Genomic DNA, 18,213 nt, shown 5'->3' on the forward strand with positions numbered 1-18,213 from the left:
GAAAAACAAACCATCCAAGCACCAAAAGGGTTATAAAAATCAGACAGCAGTTGCACAGTGACCTTTGCTTTTGCTGGTACTCCCATACTGTATGGTAAGCTCCCAGTAAGCTTGAGGCCTGACCCAGTTTGGAAAGAGAAAATGTGGGACACACACACACACACACACAGAGACACACTTCCACCTATTATATAGCTTGGAAATATTTTTAGTCATGCGGATGAGGTCAAACACTCAGAGCCTGTGAACTGAACGTGGACTGAAAGAAGACGTCTGATGCTCCAAGGCTATGGCTAAAAAACTTAAAAGAAGAGTTGAAGGAGGGTTCGCTGACAACGCTGAACAATTGTGACAAAAGTAGTGGGAGAAAAGACTTAGAGGGAGAGCCGAAAGAGGCCCTTGGAGCAAAGCCAGATATTGTGTAAGTGGTTTAACAACAGGCAGACACACCTTGGTTTGAAAAGGGTATGACACGCGGCTGGATAAACAAAGAGCTGCAATCAGTGCTGTGAAAACACACTCGCGTACAGCCTGAGCTGGTGGTTAATACCACTGTCAGAGCACAAATGAGGCAAGTAAGTCAGTAACAAACAAAGAACCAGAAAAAGGTTTTTATGACAAAAAAACGAAGGAAAAAAAAAAAAAAAAAAACGAGCTGGCAGCAGGCAAACAAAGCACAATACATGGTGCTGTGTGAGCATGCCAGAGAGCTCCGATGACAGAAAGATGAAACTACTGCTGATGTCCTGTGAAAACCTCCCAAATCCATATTTATGGATTTCTTTTTTCACCAGATTGATAGAAGCACACCATCATCCATGAGATGAGGAAAATTCAATAGATTTTTGGCTTTATTAAAAATAAACTACATTTAAAAGTATTTGAAAGTATTTTAGAAATGAAAGTCTCATTAACAGTCTGTATAAGGTGTTTCTGAAAAATTATAAAAATACTTCTGAGAACTGATTTAGTTTTCAGGCAGTGGCAAAAAAATGCCATAAAACATCTTATTTATCCTTAGAATTACACACAGCTGAAAAAACTGCATCCAGGATCCTTCATCAACCTCTATCTGTGCATTTTGTATTTTACAAGCTTTCCAATGTGGATTCTTTTCTATTAACACACACCAAAGTTTAAATGTAAGTGGCCATATAAGGACTGTACGTAAGCGTTCATTTGTTTGAGTACATTAGTGGTTGAAACCTGGACAACAGATGTAGAGCAGTCTGTACGGCTTTCAAAGTGTTACAGGTACTTCCTTATGTGTTGTCCTTGTGTCTTTGGAAGAGTCCTGAGAGGTTTCACTGCAGCCCAAGGCAACAGCAGCACAAGAGACCTCAGAGGGAGTCTCTCCTACAGAGACGGGAGGTGAGCTGGGCAGGTCACAGCCTGGATCAGACTTCCTCTTCTTCCTCACATGATAGTGATGCTTCTTGGATTTCAGGTGAGCTGCAGGTACAGATACATCGGGCATGAGACAGACTCCACGACATGGTTGGCCTCACTGGTACTGTTTTTAACTGGTTTAAATCCTATCTAACAGATAGAGAGTTCTTTGTTAGCATGAAGGAATCCTTGTCCAAGAGCTATAGACTGACCTGTGGTGTACCCCAAGGCTCAGTTTTAGGCCCCACCCTTTTTAATCTTTACATGCTTCCTCTTGGTGATGTCATCAGGAGACACGGCAAAAATTTCCACAGCTATGCTGATGACACACAGTTATATGTTGCCGTGACTCCTGATGAGCACGGGCCCATTGATGCCTTGTTAGATTGTATTTTAGATATCAGAGGGTGGATGGCAGAAAACTTCTTGCAGCTCAACCAGGACAAAACAGAAGTTTTAATGATTGGACCTGAAGCTGAGAGAGAGAAACTGGAGGCCAAACTGAAAACAGTAGCACTCAACCATTTTAATCAAGTAAAAAACCTGGGAGTGATTTTAGATGCAGATCTCAGTTTTGAGCCACATATTAAAAACATAACTAAGACTGCTTTTTATCATCTGAAGAACATCTCCCGCATCAGGCCGTTTCTCTCTCGAGCCAGTGCAGAGACACTTAGTCATGCTTTTATCACATCAAGATTAGATTACTGCAATGCTCTTCTTTCTGGTCTTCCAAAGAGGTACCTGAACCAGCTGCCGCTTGTACAGAATGCAGCTGCACGTCTGTTGACAAAGACCAGAAAGAGGGCCCACATTACACCAATTTTAAAGTCTCCACACTGGCTCCCTGTCAGCTTCAGAATGGGGCTTGCTGCTATTGGGTTGGGGTTCTGGGGAATTTTACTATCTGTAAAGCACCTTGAGTTGCTTTTTTTTTATGTATGAAAGGTGCTATATAAATAAAGTTTGATTTGATTTGATAAGATCTCTGATACAAGCAAATAGTGAATCAAAAAAGGTGACTAACTTTGTTTTTTTTTTCTTGTAAAGCACTGAAGGTTTTAAGCTCTTTGATGCCCTCATTCAGATAATGACCAATAGAAAAGGTTTATTATGGCATTCATGGGAACGTCCTCAATTTAAAAAGTTGGAATAGTGTGTAAAATGTAAATAAAAACAGAATGCAATGGTTTGTAAATCTCATGAACCAATATTTCTTTCCCAGTAGAACATAAACAACATAGCAGATGGTAAAACTGACATTTTACTATTTCATGGAAAATGGTTTTGAATTTGGTGGCAGCAACACATTAAAAATGGAACAGGGACAAACAAAAGGTTGGAAAGGCAACTGGTACAAATAAGTGCAGAAGCATTCGATAACTAATTTGATTAAATGGCAACAGATTTGTAACATGACTTACTTAATAAGTAGCATTTAGGAGAGACAGAGATGGCAGAGGTTCACTAATCTGTTACAAAACTGGGTCTAAAACATGGGGATCAACTTCAGAAAAATGTTCCTCAATGCAAAATTGTGAATTCCATCATCTATAATGTAAAATATCATAGAAATATTTAGAGAATCATTAGGAATCTCTGTGCATCAAACAAAGCAAAAGGTAAAAACTAGATGCCTATGATCTTCGAGACATAAAAAGGGAACTGAATTATTAACCAGGATCATTCTCTACTAAAAATCACTGCATGGGCTCAGGAACACATCCAGAAATCACTGTATGTGTAGTTCACCATGAATCTACATATGCAGGTTAAAGCTCTATCACGCAAAAAAACAACAAAAAAAACAAAACAAATGTGAACAATCCAGACCTGCAGTTGTCTAAGCTTACTGAAAACAAAGAAGAAGAAGCAAGGCAAAGAATTTTACTCATCTGTGGTCAGATGAGTAGAAATATGAAATTCTTTTTGGAAACTGTGGACGCTGTATCCTACACACTAAAATAGAAAAGAACCATCCAGCTTGTTATCAGTGGATAGTTCACATCAGTTCATATGTCTGTAAAGACTCTATCAATGCTGAAAATCACATAAAGGTTTAGAACATCTGCTCCCATCCAGACAACATGTCTTTCAGGGATCTAAGCAAGACGATGCTAAACAGCAGCTAGAATCCTGCATCAGACAAGAATGTGTGTGAGTGAGTTGCTGCCATCAAATTGAAAATGAGCAAATATTTTCTATAAAATGGCCAAATGTCTCCATTTCAACATCGGATATGTTGCTTATGCTCTACTGGAGACAAAGTAGGAGTTTATGAGATTTGAAAAATATTGCATTCTGTTTTTATCTACGTTTTATAAAGCATGCCATCTTTTTTAAAAGTAGGATTGTATGAAGAATTCCTCGTATCTCACTTTTCTGGATATTCAGCCACCAGTTTATCACCCTAGATGTCTAGAGGGCTACATATTTAAAAAAGTGTGATTAGAAGTGCCAACATAACTATTTGATGAAGATGACCCGCCTCACCTGTCCATTCTAAGTCACCAATGATCACTTTATCACAAAGATCACAGGTGTGATGGCTCCTTTTGTTTCTCTGACCCTCCCTTTGTACTCTGATTGGTGCAATTGCTGGCTCCTCACCCTGATAAAACAAACAAAATATAAATATATTTGTAACAATAACAGGAGATAATTATAATAACAATACAAGGAATCAAAGAGAAAGATGACAACAGAATAAATAAGGTAATACTAAGAAATCAGTAAGTTAAAACAAAAGTATAATGAAATGACATTTTGAGAAATAAAAAATCATGAAAAAAATAGAAGTAGAGGAGCAAAACTCAGAATGAACCAGGCAATCAAGAACAGGGGAAAATAGAATGGGGGGAAAAAAACTTCTGTAAAGCTGATAAAGTAAAAATAAAAGAAAGAAGGGGACAAATCAAAATATAAGTAATGACAAGTAGAATGAAGAAAGAATAACAGGGAGTTCAGATAAAAGTTCCATCCAGCCATGGCTGGAAGGAGCCGACAGGAAGCTGGCTGTTAAGACTATTAAGGTCCCACCTTTCTGAGGCTGTCCAGGATCTGCAGTGCAGGGCTCAGCACCGTCTCCTCCCACCTCGACACGTCGGTCACATCCAGGCCATACACTGCTGGGATGTTGTTTCCTGGTCCTGCACACACATTTACCACATTATATGAATTTAAGTCAGCCAATAAAACCAATCAGAGCTGGCTGATATTTACCTGTTTTCACTATTTATTTCTATTAGTTAAATGCATCTGAGACACTTCATGTGAATGTAAGTTGTATTTATGACAGTGTTGCTTTACAGTGCAAAACTAAAATGCTGTGAAATACCTGCATTAAAATCAATCTATGAGCTGATCCTGTTTGACCTCCCATCAGGTAATTCTGCATCCAAGAAGCAGCATACAGGCTCCAGCTGGTTTGACAGGACCGGTATAAACTGGCAGGAAATGTGCAGGAGCAGTTATGTGCTGCAGCCGCACCCTGAAGCTCCGTCAACCTGCTGACTCACACTGGCTCGATAGTGTCTCTCCCTCCTTCCTCACATCTTTTTCTCTTGTGCGCCATCTCTTTCTCTCGCCATCAGTCTCTCTTCGGCTTTCGCTCACTCGCTCTCTCGCTGTCTGGCCGTTCCACCCCCATGTTTCTATTCTGCACCAGTCAGCAGTCTCCAGACCGGGGCCTCAGCACTAGGCCCTGCCCTGCTGGTCTGTCTGCCTGTCTGAGTGACTGTCTGAAGAGCCACTGCCCTGCATGTTGCACTGGATGTAGAAGGATGAAACTAATATTTATCTCAATTGTTCACTTGAACATTTTCTCTTACCTCAGTTACACCCATAACCTTCTGTATGGAGGCATAAACTTGTTAGTACTGTTGTCATGGAGACATGGGAGATGATGTACTAACCTTCTGGCCTACCGCAAACCCTATTTTGGTGTTACTATCAGCATTTACTAAACAGGCCTACAGCCTCAAATGTTACCTGACGGCTGTTCATTTGAAGAGCAGACCATTTCAAGCATACATTTACATGTTATCTATACCATGTTGCCTGTCTTTATGCCATTAAAATAACTCATTAAATGGTTAGGGTTAAAGTGCAGAGAGAAGTGTCATCCTATCACTGAACACAGTGTGAAATAGCACGCTCACATATACACACACACAAAAAAACAAACAAAAAAAAAAAATATATATATATATATATATATAGCAAGGCAGTTAACCCTTCCCAACTGCTCCCCGGGCACTAAAACATGCCAGCTTTCTAGTACATCTAAAGAAGGGTCAAATGCACTAAAAGTATAAATAAATAAATACAACATGTCGATCATCTGACAGGAGAGCATTTCATGAATAACAACAGAGCCCTTTTGTTGCATCCTTTCATGCTGGGAGAGCTCTGTATCAGTGCTGATTCCCCAAACTAATTTTCTACCAAATGGTGTGTTCATGCCGTTCATGCGGTGATGACATTAGTGGGCGAAGTTAGTGAGTGTAGCTATCACACAATATTTAATTTAAACCCAGTTTTCTCCTCATCTTATTAAAGGCGTTGGACCCTCTCACAGGGAAAAGTCTGAGGAGGAGGAAGAGTCGCCCATACTTTCCCCACAGTTTAGCACAAACACTGAGTTACTCTGTCCTTTGTGCTGCGGCCGTCTCCTCTCCTTCTCACTGCCAGCGAGAGAGTGGATACTACGAAGCAACTGTGAGGAAAAGCCACGTAAATCTGATTAAAAAAATATTTGAGTTTGAGATAAAACTCAAAAAGAGGACATGCAGGTAAAAGAGGACGTTTGAGGACTCTTGCACAGGAAAGACAGGAGTTACGTCTGAAGCGAGCGGATCTGAAAAGCTGTGGATGCTGGAGGTGTGAAACCTGGAAGCACCGTGTAACGTAAACTAATCAGGCTCCTTTGTGATTTGGACCGTTTTAAATTGCAATTTTGATTAAAAAACAAATCGATCATTCAGTCCTAGTCACATGTCTGTTTCTTTTTTTTGGACAGCGTGATGGTCATCGACCAGCAAACCAGGTAACGGGTGCAGAATTCATCATTCACAGCTGGCACAACCAAAGAAGAAGCTGAGCGGGTACCGCCTCCCACCCCTGGGTCTTTCACAAGACAGTAGGTTGACTATATCCAACCCGTTGAAAATAAAGTTCAGAATAATTTATTTTGTGTAAAACCTCCACGTCGCTGTGCTGCTATGTTGCCTAGGAACCAATTTAAATTTCAGTCGGCTAAATTTATAAAAACTCGTGTTTACATCCTAACGTCTTACAAAATTTACTCAATCGTCTGCAGATATTTACTTTGGGAAACCGTGGATTATGATGGAGCCTGATGTCTTAAACATCAGCTTTCATAACCAAATCTCCAAGCTGTTTATTTTTACTACTGAGGAGTAAAGTTCTCCCATTTCTGTGCAGGTTAAACTGGTGTGAATGCAGGCCAGTCTCAAGGTTCTGAGATTTACCTGGCTTTGCACCATTTAACGCAATGTAAATTGCTTTGCTTTTCAATAACAAAAGAGCTCCTCAATTTTGTGGGTAAGGATGGAGAGATGCCAGCAAAATGGACAATATTATAACATATATAAAATAGCAAATTCTTCAATTACTGGGGGAACTGGAGATAAACTGAACCAAAACCTTTTGAAGCTCTTCAAAAAATCGTCTTGCTTTTTCTTAAAAAAATTTTATTGTTTCTTCTTGTTGCTAAGATGCTATAAATACACATTTTCACTCGCATTGTCCCTTAGTGGAGAGGAAATATAGTGGCCTCAATTTTCCAACAAGACAAGTCAGTTTTTCTCAAATAAAAATGAAAATATGTTAATAGTAGGATGATGAAGGCATTTTGGGTTGTGTGTTTGCTTTTATTATTCTTTTGAATGAGAATGATATTTAAATGAAAAAAGGTTTGGTCACTGTCGATCTGTGTGTTATTTCTACAAAATACTGTTAGTAATAAAATTATAAATACATAATTTTACATTAGTGTAGCCAAATAATCTAACAACTGAGGCTGTCCTGAAAATAATGTCTGTATGCTGACTGTACGTAAGAGGGTTGAGCATCTACATGCATTTTTATATTAATAAGTAATAAAAATAAAAAAAACAGGTGTACTAAAATAAGCAAAATAATAATATCCAGAAGCACTCAGTACGCAGACTTCCACTATAGGGTCACCCACCTGAAATAAAACCCAAAAGACCCCACAACCCACCCAGGACCCCCTGCTGTATATTTTGAACCTTCTGAATCTCCAGATCCAGAATATAAACATGGTTTGGGTCAAACAATGTCAGATTATAACATCTACCATGATGCCATCTTGTAAATTTCTTTCTTTTTTTTTTTTTTTTTTGCCAATGATTTTGGGCATTATCTGATGAGTTAAAAGTTGTAATTGGAAAATTATCCCCATCTCCCAAAAGTAAAGAATACTTAAAAAATTTCTGAATCTAGACAGTGATCTGGGTCACCCACAAAACACTTCTGACATTTCCTGAAATTTTTTATCAAAATCTGCCCATAACTTTTTGTGTTATGCTGCTAACAGACAGAAAGGCAAACCGGTCAAGACACAGACGCTGCTGAAAACACAACCTCCACCACGGCGAAGGTAATAATAATAATAATAATGGCTTGGAGCTTTAAGGGTTAATGTGCGTTTTGTTTTAGCTAAGCAAAAAAAAAAAAAAAAAAAAAAGAAATCTACGTCTGACCAATATAAGGCCGTAAAACTTCTCCTTTGGTCAAACAGCCTATTTGCTGGAGGTGTTTTCTTAGTAATTTTCCTCTTTGGAGAACTTTGAGGACAAAGCTTCTGAAGAAGCAGTGTAAAGAGGGGTGTTTATTTGACTGCTCAGTTCAAATATGATCAATCTTTCTCCAAACTTCCAACATCACCTTAAAACACATTCTTATGTAAATGAATCCTATTAACCTTTAAAGTACTGCTTGCCAACTCAATTATGGCTTAATCCTTTTTACACAGACTGAAGTGTGGATCTGAGGGCAGTAGACACCCTGAAGACTGACATTTCTAACTCCACTGGGAACTGTCTGGGCCTTCATTATTACATAGGAACACTGAGATCTAACTTTAACACTGGTCATCTGTATATCAGCACTAACTTGGTCAGAGGGAAGAGAACAAATAGTCCTCACAGAGCCAGACCCCACAGACGCAAACTTACATCCACAAATGATTTTTTTTTTGCCACATTTCCAACTGCTTCTGGTCAAAATAAATTGATGTGTCAGTTAACCACTTTAACGTGTGATTTACTTCATTCTATTCAAGTCATGACCAGCTGCGCTGACTCAAATAGCAGACAAAGGATATAAAAGCAAAATGCACAAATGGCAGTGTCTCACCCTGCACCTGCATCATTTATCCTCAGGATGAGTTTGTTTAATCTGTGTACACCATTTATATTTAAACTCTTCTATGTCACTGTGTGTTTGTTGCTTTTTAAACAACAGTTACTCTTAATTAAAGCTTCAAATTTCACTTGCATGGTTACGGCGTTGCTTTTTCTCTGCGAGTCATAAGTGGGATCTTTTGTGTTTGTGGCATAATAGAGGGCAGGTGGTGCCGCCGAGAGTCACCTGGCATACCTGCACCAGAGGCAGAGTCCAAGATATCTCCTTTGGTTCCTTTCATAAATACTTCACACCCACAACTGCCACTCTGTGCCCTCTTGTTGCCACCATTTCTTTACTTTGTTCTTTTATCTCTCAGAACACCGCCACCCCTTTCACAATACTCCTTTTGCTGTCAGAAATGTCCCACTGGGAGGAGTGGAGTGGTGGTAAATAAAAGGGAGACTGTATAGTGGGTTGCCAGATGCTGGATGGAAACCCCCCCTTCCACCCCTATGACCACACTTGTTTGGGATCTTGTGAAATTTAACTCTGCTAATCCAATAGGTACTGAATGAGTGTTGATAAGAAACACTAAAGTAACAAAGAAGAGGGTGTTGGTGCGCGTGCACACACAAACACACAAACATTTGCCTGCAAAGGACATTACTTACAGACTTATTCAAACAAGAACATTTACTACTACGTGTCTAAGCCTAACTGTAAAATGTGTCCTCGTCTTAAACTATTAGGAAGGCCTGTTTCCATAATGTGACTGTAAACAGATCTGGGTCCCCACAACATGAGTAATGCCCAAATGCCAAACATACACACACCACAAACTGAGCATTACCTTTCAAGCACACAGGGGAGATCACTTTGCCAACAAGAAGAATAATCTGTCGCTGGGCAGCTGCTTGCCAGTGTTGAGTGTGCATGTTTTGTGTGTTGAAACAGTAGTCCACCTGTTGCAACAAACGGGCCAAGAGTCATTTGCTAAACTGTCCTTGTGTTTGCTGAGTGAGGATGAGTGCCTGGTGTGTGTGCTCTGCTATAAAAACTCCACCACCTGCCTGAGCCTTGCGTCCCCTGGCCCAGCTGTGCCTTCGTTGGTCATGGTCCGCACTGGAACATGACAGCTGCCTCTATTCACCAAAAAAACCTCCTTCCTCTTTCTTATAGTTCCTCTTCCACTTTTTGTTTTCCTCACTTCCTTCATTTATCTGTTGTTCACAACTAATCAGAACAAAGTATTTGGGTTCAAAGATTTTTCTCTGTTATGGTAATTAATTCAGCATTTCAGAACAAGGATTTGTTTGGCTTTTTGGGGGTTGTAATCATTATGCACACTGTCTGTAATCACGGAAGTCTTCTTCATGGGAATTCAACATGCAGGTGTCAATAAACCCCTGAGGCCTTTTCTTAATAATAATTTGTGATTGTAGTCTCTTAACACGCCACATGCCTGAACTGCTGCAGTCGCATTAAACGAACTGGCACTCATGGTAGTGGTTGGTCTTAATTTAGCTGTTAAGAGGAATTTGACAGATTTTGTTTTCCTTTTAAACACATAATTGGAAAATCTGCATTTAATATTGTTTTGGGTTGTGGTGAGCTGCAGTTTTTTTCTTTCACACTGTGCATAGCACAGAGATGGAGCTGAGGACTCAAAGGCAAATAAAACTTTTGCAGTAGGAAGCCAATGAGACCCCTTGATTACACAGACTGTTCAACCAGCTTAAACATGTGGGTAAAGCTTTATTTCCAACGGATCTCATCCATTTAATGTTTTGTACAAGCACAGCAGCTTGCCAGGTTTGTTCTCAATCACATGGCTAGATAAAAAAAAAAGATTTGCATGTTAATAATCGGTTACAGCTATATCACATGTAAGCGAACTTTGATGTACTGTCCAGTCATGTGTGTGCAGTGGTTCTCTCCATCACTGTCACAGGATTGACTGAATGAAGCCATGAGGAACATTAATATTCAAGTGACCCATCTGTGAATGACCAAAAAGCTGCTACTTCAACAGATTGATGACGCCATTAATGTTATGCATTATGATTGCATGAAGTCTTGCAACAAAAAGAGATCTGAAGCATCCCTGAATGTTTTCATTTAAATCTTTTGTCTCATATTGTGCCCCACTGGTGCACAAAGCAAAGGTTTTAAGAAAACCTAAAGAGAAGGATATGAAAGATAAAACCAGTTTAATTGAGATCAAATAGTAGACATCCATTCTAAAGACCTGAAAACACAAATCTAAATGTCAATACTGCTGGATGTATAAATGAGACCAAGCCTGTTCACTCTAAACCATGAAAGATAGATGAGTGACAGCTGAAATGTGCATCAGTGTATGTTTCAAAGTACCTTAAAATATTCAGGAGAATGCTATCTGGGAACCCACCAGGACTAGTCTAATGTATGGCTATGCCTCTGGGGGTAATGGTCAGAAATTCTGATTATCTGCTGTAGCCAGTGGATATCTGGATAATTGATAACCAGGATCATGACTTCACTTTCTGTGTTTGAGTCATTTTACAAACCTAGTGAAAGTGAAACTGTAGTCAGAAGATGTCTTTAAGAATCTGTTTAAGCCACTTTGCTTTATGTATATTACTGATGACCATTTATGTTCAAGCAACCCACCCATGCCTTAATGGGATGTGTTGACACCATTCTAGCCAGATTTAATTTTCTATTCACAAACAAAAGAAATCTAAAGCAAAAGCCACAAAATAGAAGAGTTTGAACAAAACAAAATGTTTCTGTTGTCTGGTTTTTAGGGAATAAATTAAAGCTGTGTCGTGTCACTAAGAGGATGAAAATAAAAGGGATGTTGTTTTAATTCGGTAGAATTAGTTGTGGATTAAGTAGGTATGTAAAAATGATTGAGGGGGTGAAACTGAAACAGCTGTGGTGCCCAATTACAAACAGCAAAATAGAGAAAGCTCTAATTCAGGAATAAAATATAATCTGGGACATTATATCATATCTGGGAAGATGCTGGTCCATCATGTGTTTGTTTGCCAGTTCAGACTGGAAAAAATTGGCGAGTAGTGTTTTCTGTATGTTTCTTTGGCTGGCTAAGGAGTAGAAACAAGAAGGGTTCGACTACCAAAGATCTAATCTTTTACAGACTGATTCTGCACTTTTATCCTCAGAAAATAGAGCAACAGTAACTCTGATTTCTGTATCCTGCAATAACAGTTTTATGTTTGGCGTTGCCTTTTCTGATTCATGCACCCTGTGACGTTTTTAGGTGCCACTGGGAGAAAGAGAGTCGATGAAACATTACATAGGCCTCACGTCTGGACATGATCCAATGATGCTGCAGTCGCCCGGTGACACACCTGCTATTTTTGCTTTGTACTTAAAGGGGGGTATCATCTCTCAACACACCAGCTTTTTCACCTCAGCCTGTTAAGTCACATTTTAGATTTCTTGTCAGTGTTTGATATTTCTACTCAGTTCACATGTGAAAACAAACCCAATACTGTATCAACCCACCTAAATATTCCCCGCGTCTCCAGCCCTCTGGTATCTCTCTCCTCTCCCGGCTTGACTTTGACTTCACAGCGAATGAGGATGCATTTGTACATGGCTCTGTTTGTGTGTTCATAAAAGCTTCACACTTGCTAGAAGATGAGGGTGTAAACTCGCTCTGCACCTGTTGCCCCAGCTGAGTCAGATTACCTTCACTCTCCATCCGGCCAGCTATCCATGTGCTGTCTCTTTTTCTTTCTCCTTCCATCCATCCACCCTCCTCTCCTTCACTTACCCCTCTGAATAAAAGATACCTACAGCGCTGTTACTTAACACTCACGAGGCCCCAGTCAAACTACACCCATGTATCGTGGTTACAGGTGGAGTATGTGTGACTATAGGGAGTTTAAACAAACCCTCTTAGGATGATGGCGTTTCCCACTTAAAATGCAGCACTTAATAAAATGAATACAACCTAAGATTACCATATTCTTTAAAGGTAATCAAATACGCTCCTATATAAAACAAAAAAAAACACACACACACACACTGCATTGTATGTGTACAGCAAACCTACAGATGCACTTAAGCCAAGTCACTTTAAGCTTGATTTCATTTGAGCTGAGTGACCTGGTGTTTAAATCCCCACAACAATCAAAGGGGAGTTGGTCAAGAACCACTTATCCCACTAAAAAGTATTTAAGAGACAGAACATCTGCATGTCACCTTTCTGACTGTTTATCACTGCTCAACGACTCAGTTGTAAAACTGGGGTCAACCTGTACCTTTCAAGATATTAACAAGTTAATTCATTTCATTGTCTTTACATTTCTTCACATTTTTCTCGCTTAGCCAACTATCTGTCACTTACAGTTTGTCTTTCTCTTTGACCCACTAGTTTCTGTATGCTTGGGTTGGTACGCATGGACCTCAGCGACCCTGTTGCCCAAGTTTGTACGGTCAGGGTAAATTCCCCGCAGCTCTGTAATGCTTCAAGAGATTAGCCTGCTCAGCTGAGGGCCTGCAGGCATCTGTGTGGGTGTGTGTGGTGCTCAGACCAAACACAAAAGAGGTCAGCAGTCACAGCGAGACAGAGGTAAATGGAAATGAAGGGTGGGGTGCGTGTGGGTTAGGACACCCCCACAAGGGGTGGACATGAGAACGAAACTCTCTTGGCAAATCTTTAAAGACCCCGACACAGAAAAACATCAGGAAAAGAAATCACGAAAACATTTCTGGCACAGCCTCTTAAAGGGATACACCTGCCTTCATCCAATATGGAAGCTCTACTGGGAAACAGACTGATAGTAACATTGTCATTTGGGATGAAAAACATGAAATAAAGTTTCTCACCATTTAGCTTTTCCCCTAACTCAACCTGCAAGGCCATATAATGGCCTAACTATGTGCAAGTGCACATTCCTAGCAAATTATCTTCCAACATGAAGGCCTTTCTAACACACACAGCACTGTCAAAAGGGCAATTCTCCAAATACTTTCATGTGATACTTAAAAACACTGGAAAAATCCTTCAAATCATGGATCTGTTATGTCAATTGGTCCTTTCTGGATATTATTTATATGTCTCATTGATATGCAAAATGAAACACAACCAATGAAGCCTTGAATTAAAGAAAAAAAAACAAAACAAGTCTGTTTTGGGCCTAAATTCCTTCCAAAATCCAAGTATGAGCAACAGAAAAGATAAAGGATAAGGGAATAAATGCAGCATTTACAGCTGGCGCACATTTTTTTTCCAAGGACTAGGTGCATGATTAAACCTGACTCAAACTGATGATTTTTGGAGATAAATCATCAGGAAGAAAAAATAAAAATGGACATGATCATGAGCCAGTTTGCGAAAATGCTGCTGCAAACGAACCATTTCCAAAACGATTTCATGCAATGCAAAGTTTTAGTCATTAAACAGAGCGGATTTTATCCACTGCCACCTGCACTGTGAAATTTGACGCTGCAACCAACAAATTACACTAAAAAGAGTCAATTCTTAAAGGAGTTTTCAAACACACATTGAAAAACACAGTCTTAAACACAGACAACTCCAGACAGACGGCCTGTAAAACAGCAGCAACACAGACACGCAAACACACACACACACACGTGATAAGGACCATATGGTGTGTGCAGCGGGTAGGCAGGCGGTCAGAAAGAGGGGTATTGAGGTTTAGGGCCTAGCGTGGCCTTAAGCCACTTGGGCCTAACAGGATTAGGAAGCAGGGTTACTGAAGGGCATGCTGCTGGTGGGACTGAGAGGCCAGGTTTCTGTTTTGGGAATGAGAAACACACTCAGCCTTTCATCACACCTTCAAAAACATATTTAAGTTCCAGGAGCTGCATTAAGGCTGCCAAACATTTCTGACAGCAGAGGACACATTTGTTCATACTGCAGCAACAAGTAACCAAACACTGAGGTTTATCTCTATGCATCTACGAGCAAAAAGGGACGAGGTGCTGAGTAAAGACAGCGAAAGGTCTTAGTTGCAGGTGCGTGGTGAGGACGGAGCTGGAAACATTATCCCCTGTACTACGTCAAAGCAGCTCCCACATGCTGCATGAAGTCAAATCTTACTTTTTGCTGGTTTTTATGCCAGTCTGCTGATTTCTACTTTTAAAATAAACATGAAATTTCGAAACACTAATACACATTTGGCTGCTGAACATTTTGGGAAATGAGAAATGTTCATAAAGCAGGAAACTACAGGCTAACAAAGCTTCGCAGAGACAGGAAGCAGAGAAATAGCTAGCCTGAAACTGTATCTTTCAGTAATGATGAAACTAATGAGACTCAACTAATGTTGATTAGTGAGCTATAACTGTGATTTATGCATCCAGTATTCAGTCCAAATGTCCTCTTGCTGAAGCTTCAGGATTTACTCTGAGTCACCAGTGTGGCGGCAACGTTTTATGACAACCGTCTGAAATGGAGGCAAAAACGTACATGTGACGTTCATGCCCAACAATGAAGAAGATCATTTAAAAAAAGGAAAGAAATTTTTAAATCAAACAAAACATCCATTTTTTGATGATGAAAATGAAAGATTTAGATATTAACAAAATTAAAACCATGAACGCAAACACACACCCTTTATACCCTGGAGCACAATACAGTGGTTGAGAAGCTTATTGTGCATCTAATGGAGTGTCTGAATCTGATCTTGTTAAAGAGAGTGCTGATTGCTAAGGAACTGGGCTCTGTAGGACAAGCACACACACACACACACACACACACACACACACACACACACACACTCCATGAGCCAAGTGAAGGGTACTCACGTTTAAGGAAGCGGTTACGGACCCATTTATTCTGTTTGCGGGAGTAACGCTTTGTAGCAATCTTCAAAGCTTCTATGCCTGGAAAGAGTTCATAGAAAGAAGTGGGAATGGATTAAGCAGAGAAAAAACAACAAAAAAAATCCTTAAATAGAATCCTCTGGTTGATCAGCCAACCAATCCACCAATTGGTGCACCTAAAGCCATCTGAGTGGATTTGAGCAGGTATTTTTCTGACCTTTGTCTCTTTGTGAGTCTTTCTCTTGCTGGGTGCTGCTTTCAGGGGCAGTCAGGTAGTCGTGGAACTCCTTAAAACCAATCGACTGGAAAATCCCATGTTGATAGTCTTGACTGTGGAGAAGAAGAAAATATTATACATCAATAGCAAAAGAAAATTTCTTCAACGTGACATTTACTTTCACCATTTCCTTCCTTCCTGCATGCAGAATATCAGAAAGCTTTGAGGTGCAAAAATAAAGATTGACATGAAGAATAAATAAAAAAAAAAGGGACTAAACCTCAGTGGAGCAAGACCCACAGGTGCTTAAACTCAGTAAGCTGATGATGAGTACAATTTGAGTTTGGAGCAGAGTCCTGTTGGCTGACCTGCCAGACATTAAATCTGAAATGTCTTCATCAATGTCAGACTGTCTCACCCCAACTGAAGGAGAAATGCTTTTCTAAGTTCACGCTGTACTTTTCAAATCTTCAAAAATTACTGCACAATTGGTATGCGTGTTACATTTAATGACCAACACCTTCTCAGACTTTGGAATGATGCATTAGCTGAAGGCTTCTTCTATGCAACTGTAAAATACCTATGTGCAGATTGCAGCAGAGATGGGTAGACTCTGTTCAGCTACAAACAAGCAATAAAAGAACTTATAAATAGTATGAACATGCTGTAGGTTTTGTGCATAAGACAAAAAAAGGAATTTTGTAGGAATTTAGAATGGGATTAAAGCGTAAGCGTACATTCACAACCAATAGTCTGCTAGACTTGGGAGCTGCAAAATTCTTACTCTGGTCTGAGTTTCATCCTGAATGTAATTAAACGAACCGGAGCTTTTAAATGACGTATTCCCCTCATCACTGAAGGCGGCAAAGCATCAACAACTACTCATGGGGAAGACAAGACGAACAACAACAAAAAAAAAACTGGCTCATTTATTGGTTAATGCAGGACAACTTCTGTTTTCACCACATAAGAGCGAAACATGCTGCATCAGATCCTAGCGATCTTCACTTGACCATATTTCTATCAGAACTTTTACCGCGTTTTTTCAGGCCTGACTGCAAGCCATTTCTCCGGCTATCGTTCTAAATGCTTTGGTTGGGTTTACATGTCATCCGCATTACATTGTAGTTTGCTTCCTGCATTTGCTTCACTTGAAGCAAACCAGACCTGCGTTTATAGGTAGACCACAGATCACTTATTTGATCCACGTCAGAGTTTGTGGATTAACACCTCCACAAACAAACCGGACTTTCCAAGCAAACAAACATGGATTTGAATCAGAATGGCTGGTCTGAACGCACCCTAAAACACATCAGAGCCAGCCTTCACTCGTAAATACACCACTTACACTTCAGTAACATCCTGCACTGAAGAACAGATGTTGATAGAAATAAAAGTGATGACAAGTTGCTGAATACTGAGCTTAAAACTTTCTTAAAACCTCAGTCAAAAAACAGATTTTGGCAAATTTCAAAGTTCCTTTTTTATTTGATTTGTAGATGAAGATCCTCTTTTTTCTTTATTGGTAGGTTTTTAACTCAAGTAATGGCAGGTGACTTATTCCACTTACTGAAAGAAAAAAAAAAAAAAGAGACCAAAGTTAACAGTAAACAGACTTGACAAGATGACCTGTTCTCTGATAATGTCATTGCACTGAACATGCGAAGTCAAAAGCTGGAAAGGAGGCAGATGATCAATTTTTATAATAATAATTCTCTCTTAAAAAAAAGGTCCTTAATTCTTGCATGAGGAACAAGCAGGGGAAATAGAGAAAAAATCTGGCTAGACAAGCAGAGAGAAATTTGAGAATAGCAGCAGAACACAGGAAATGTAGAGTCAATGGAGGGAGGAAAAGAAAGACAGAGGGAGGGAGGAAGAGATCTGACCTTGATGTCTGGCCACAGCAGCCAGTCGGGGATGGAGACAGGAGGGTAAAGGAGAGAAAGACAGACAGAGGGAGGTGGGGGAGTAAAGTGCATGGATGATCAGATTGCTGAGAGGGCAATAGTGTCAGGGATGGAAGGAGAGACGATGAGGAGGAGGGGTAAAAAAAAAAAAGGGATGAAGAGGAAGAGGAGTAGGAGGAGGATGGTTGATGAGGTGGGATGGGGTGATGACAGAAAGGAGGGACAAAAGATGGGGGGACCAGCAGCTTCCTGGGCATCATTCCACCAATGCATCAACTCCCTGCAGCCACACCCAACACACACACACACAGCAGCCAGAAGACACACATGCAGCCGTGTTCAGTTATCTGTTTCAGAAATTAGTGACGCTCTTGCGTGTTTACATATATTTCATGTTGCAAACAAAGTTCATTAAACTGAACAGGCTTTCCTGAAAATGTAATCTTGGAGATACAAAACTATAGAGATAGATGTAAATCCTGTGTGAGTGCGTTAGATGTC

General features: G+C 40.0%; 1 protein-coding gene across 3 annotated transcripts in view; it reads right to left on the minus strand.

Annotated features, from left to right (window-relative positions):
* Window positions 1–833: 833 nt before the first annotated feature.
* Window positions 834–18,213, minus strand: part of trit1 (tRNA isopentenyltransferase 1) — a 49,827-nt gene continuing 32,447 nt past the window's right edge. For all 3 annotated transcript variants that reach the window (XM_041966980.1, XM_041966979.1, XM_041966978.1), the window contains 5 exons: window positions 15,806–15,918; window positions 15,571–15,648; window positions 4,429–4,538; window positions 3,883–4,000; window positions 834–1,452 (listed from right to left, as the gene is read on the minus strand). In XM_041966980.1, the coding sequence (XP_041822914.1) occupies window positions 1,241–1,452; window positions 3,883–4,000; window positions 4,429–4,538; window positions 15,571–15,648; window positions 15,806–15,918 (631 nt within the window). In that variant the 3' untranslated portion in view covers window positions 834–1,240. The remainder of the gene's footprint in view (window positions 1,453–3,882; window positions 4,001–4,428; window positions 4,539–15,570; window positions 15,649–15,805; window positions 15,919–18,213) is intronic.

Source organism: Melanotaenia boesemani, chromosome 17 (genome assembly GCF_017639745.1).
Source record: "Melanotaenia boesemani isolate fMelBoe1 chromosome 17, fMelBoe1.pri, whole genome shotgun sequence".
NCBI lineage: Eukaryota > Metazoa > Chordata > Actinopteri > Atheriniformes > Melanotaeniidae > Melanotaenia > Melanotaenia boesemani.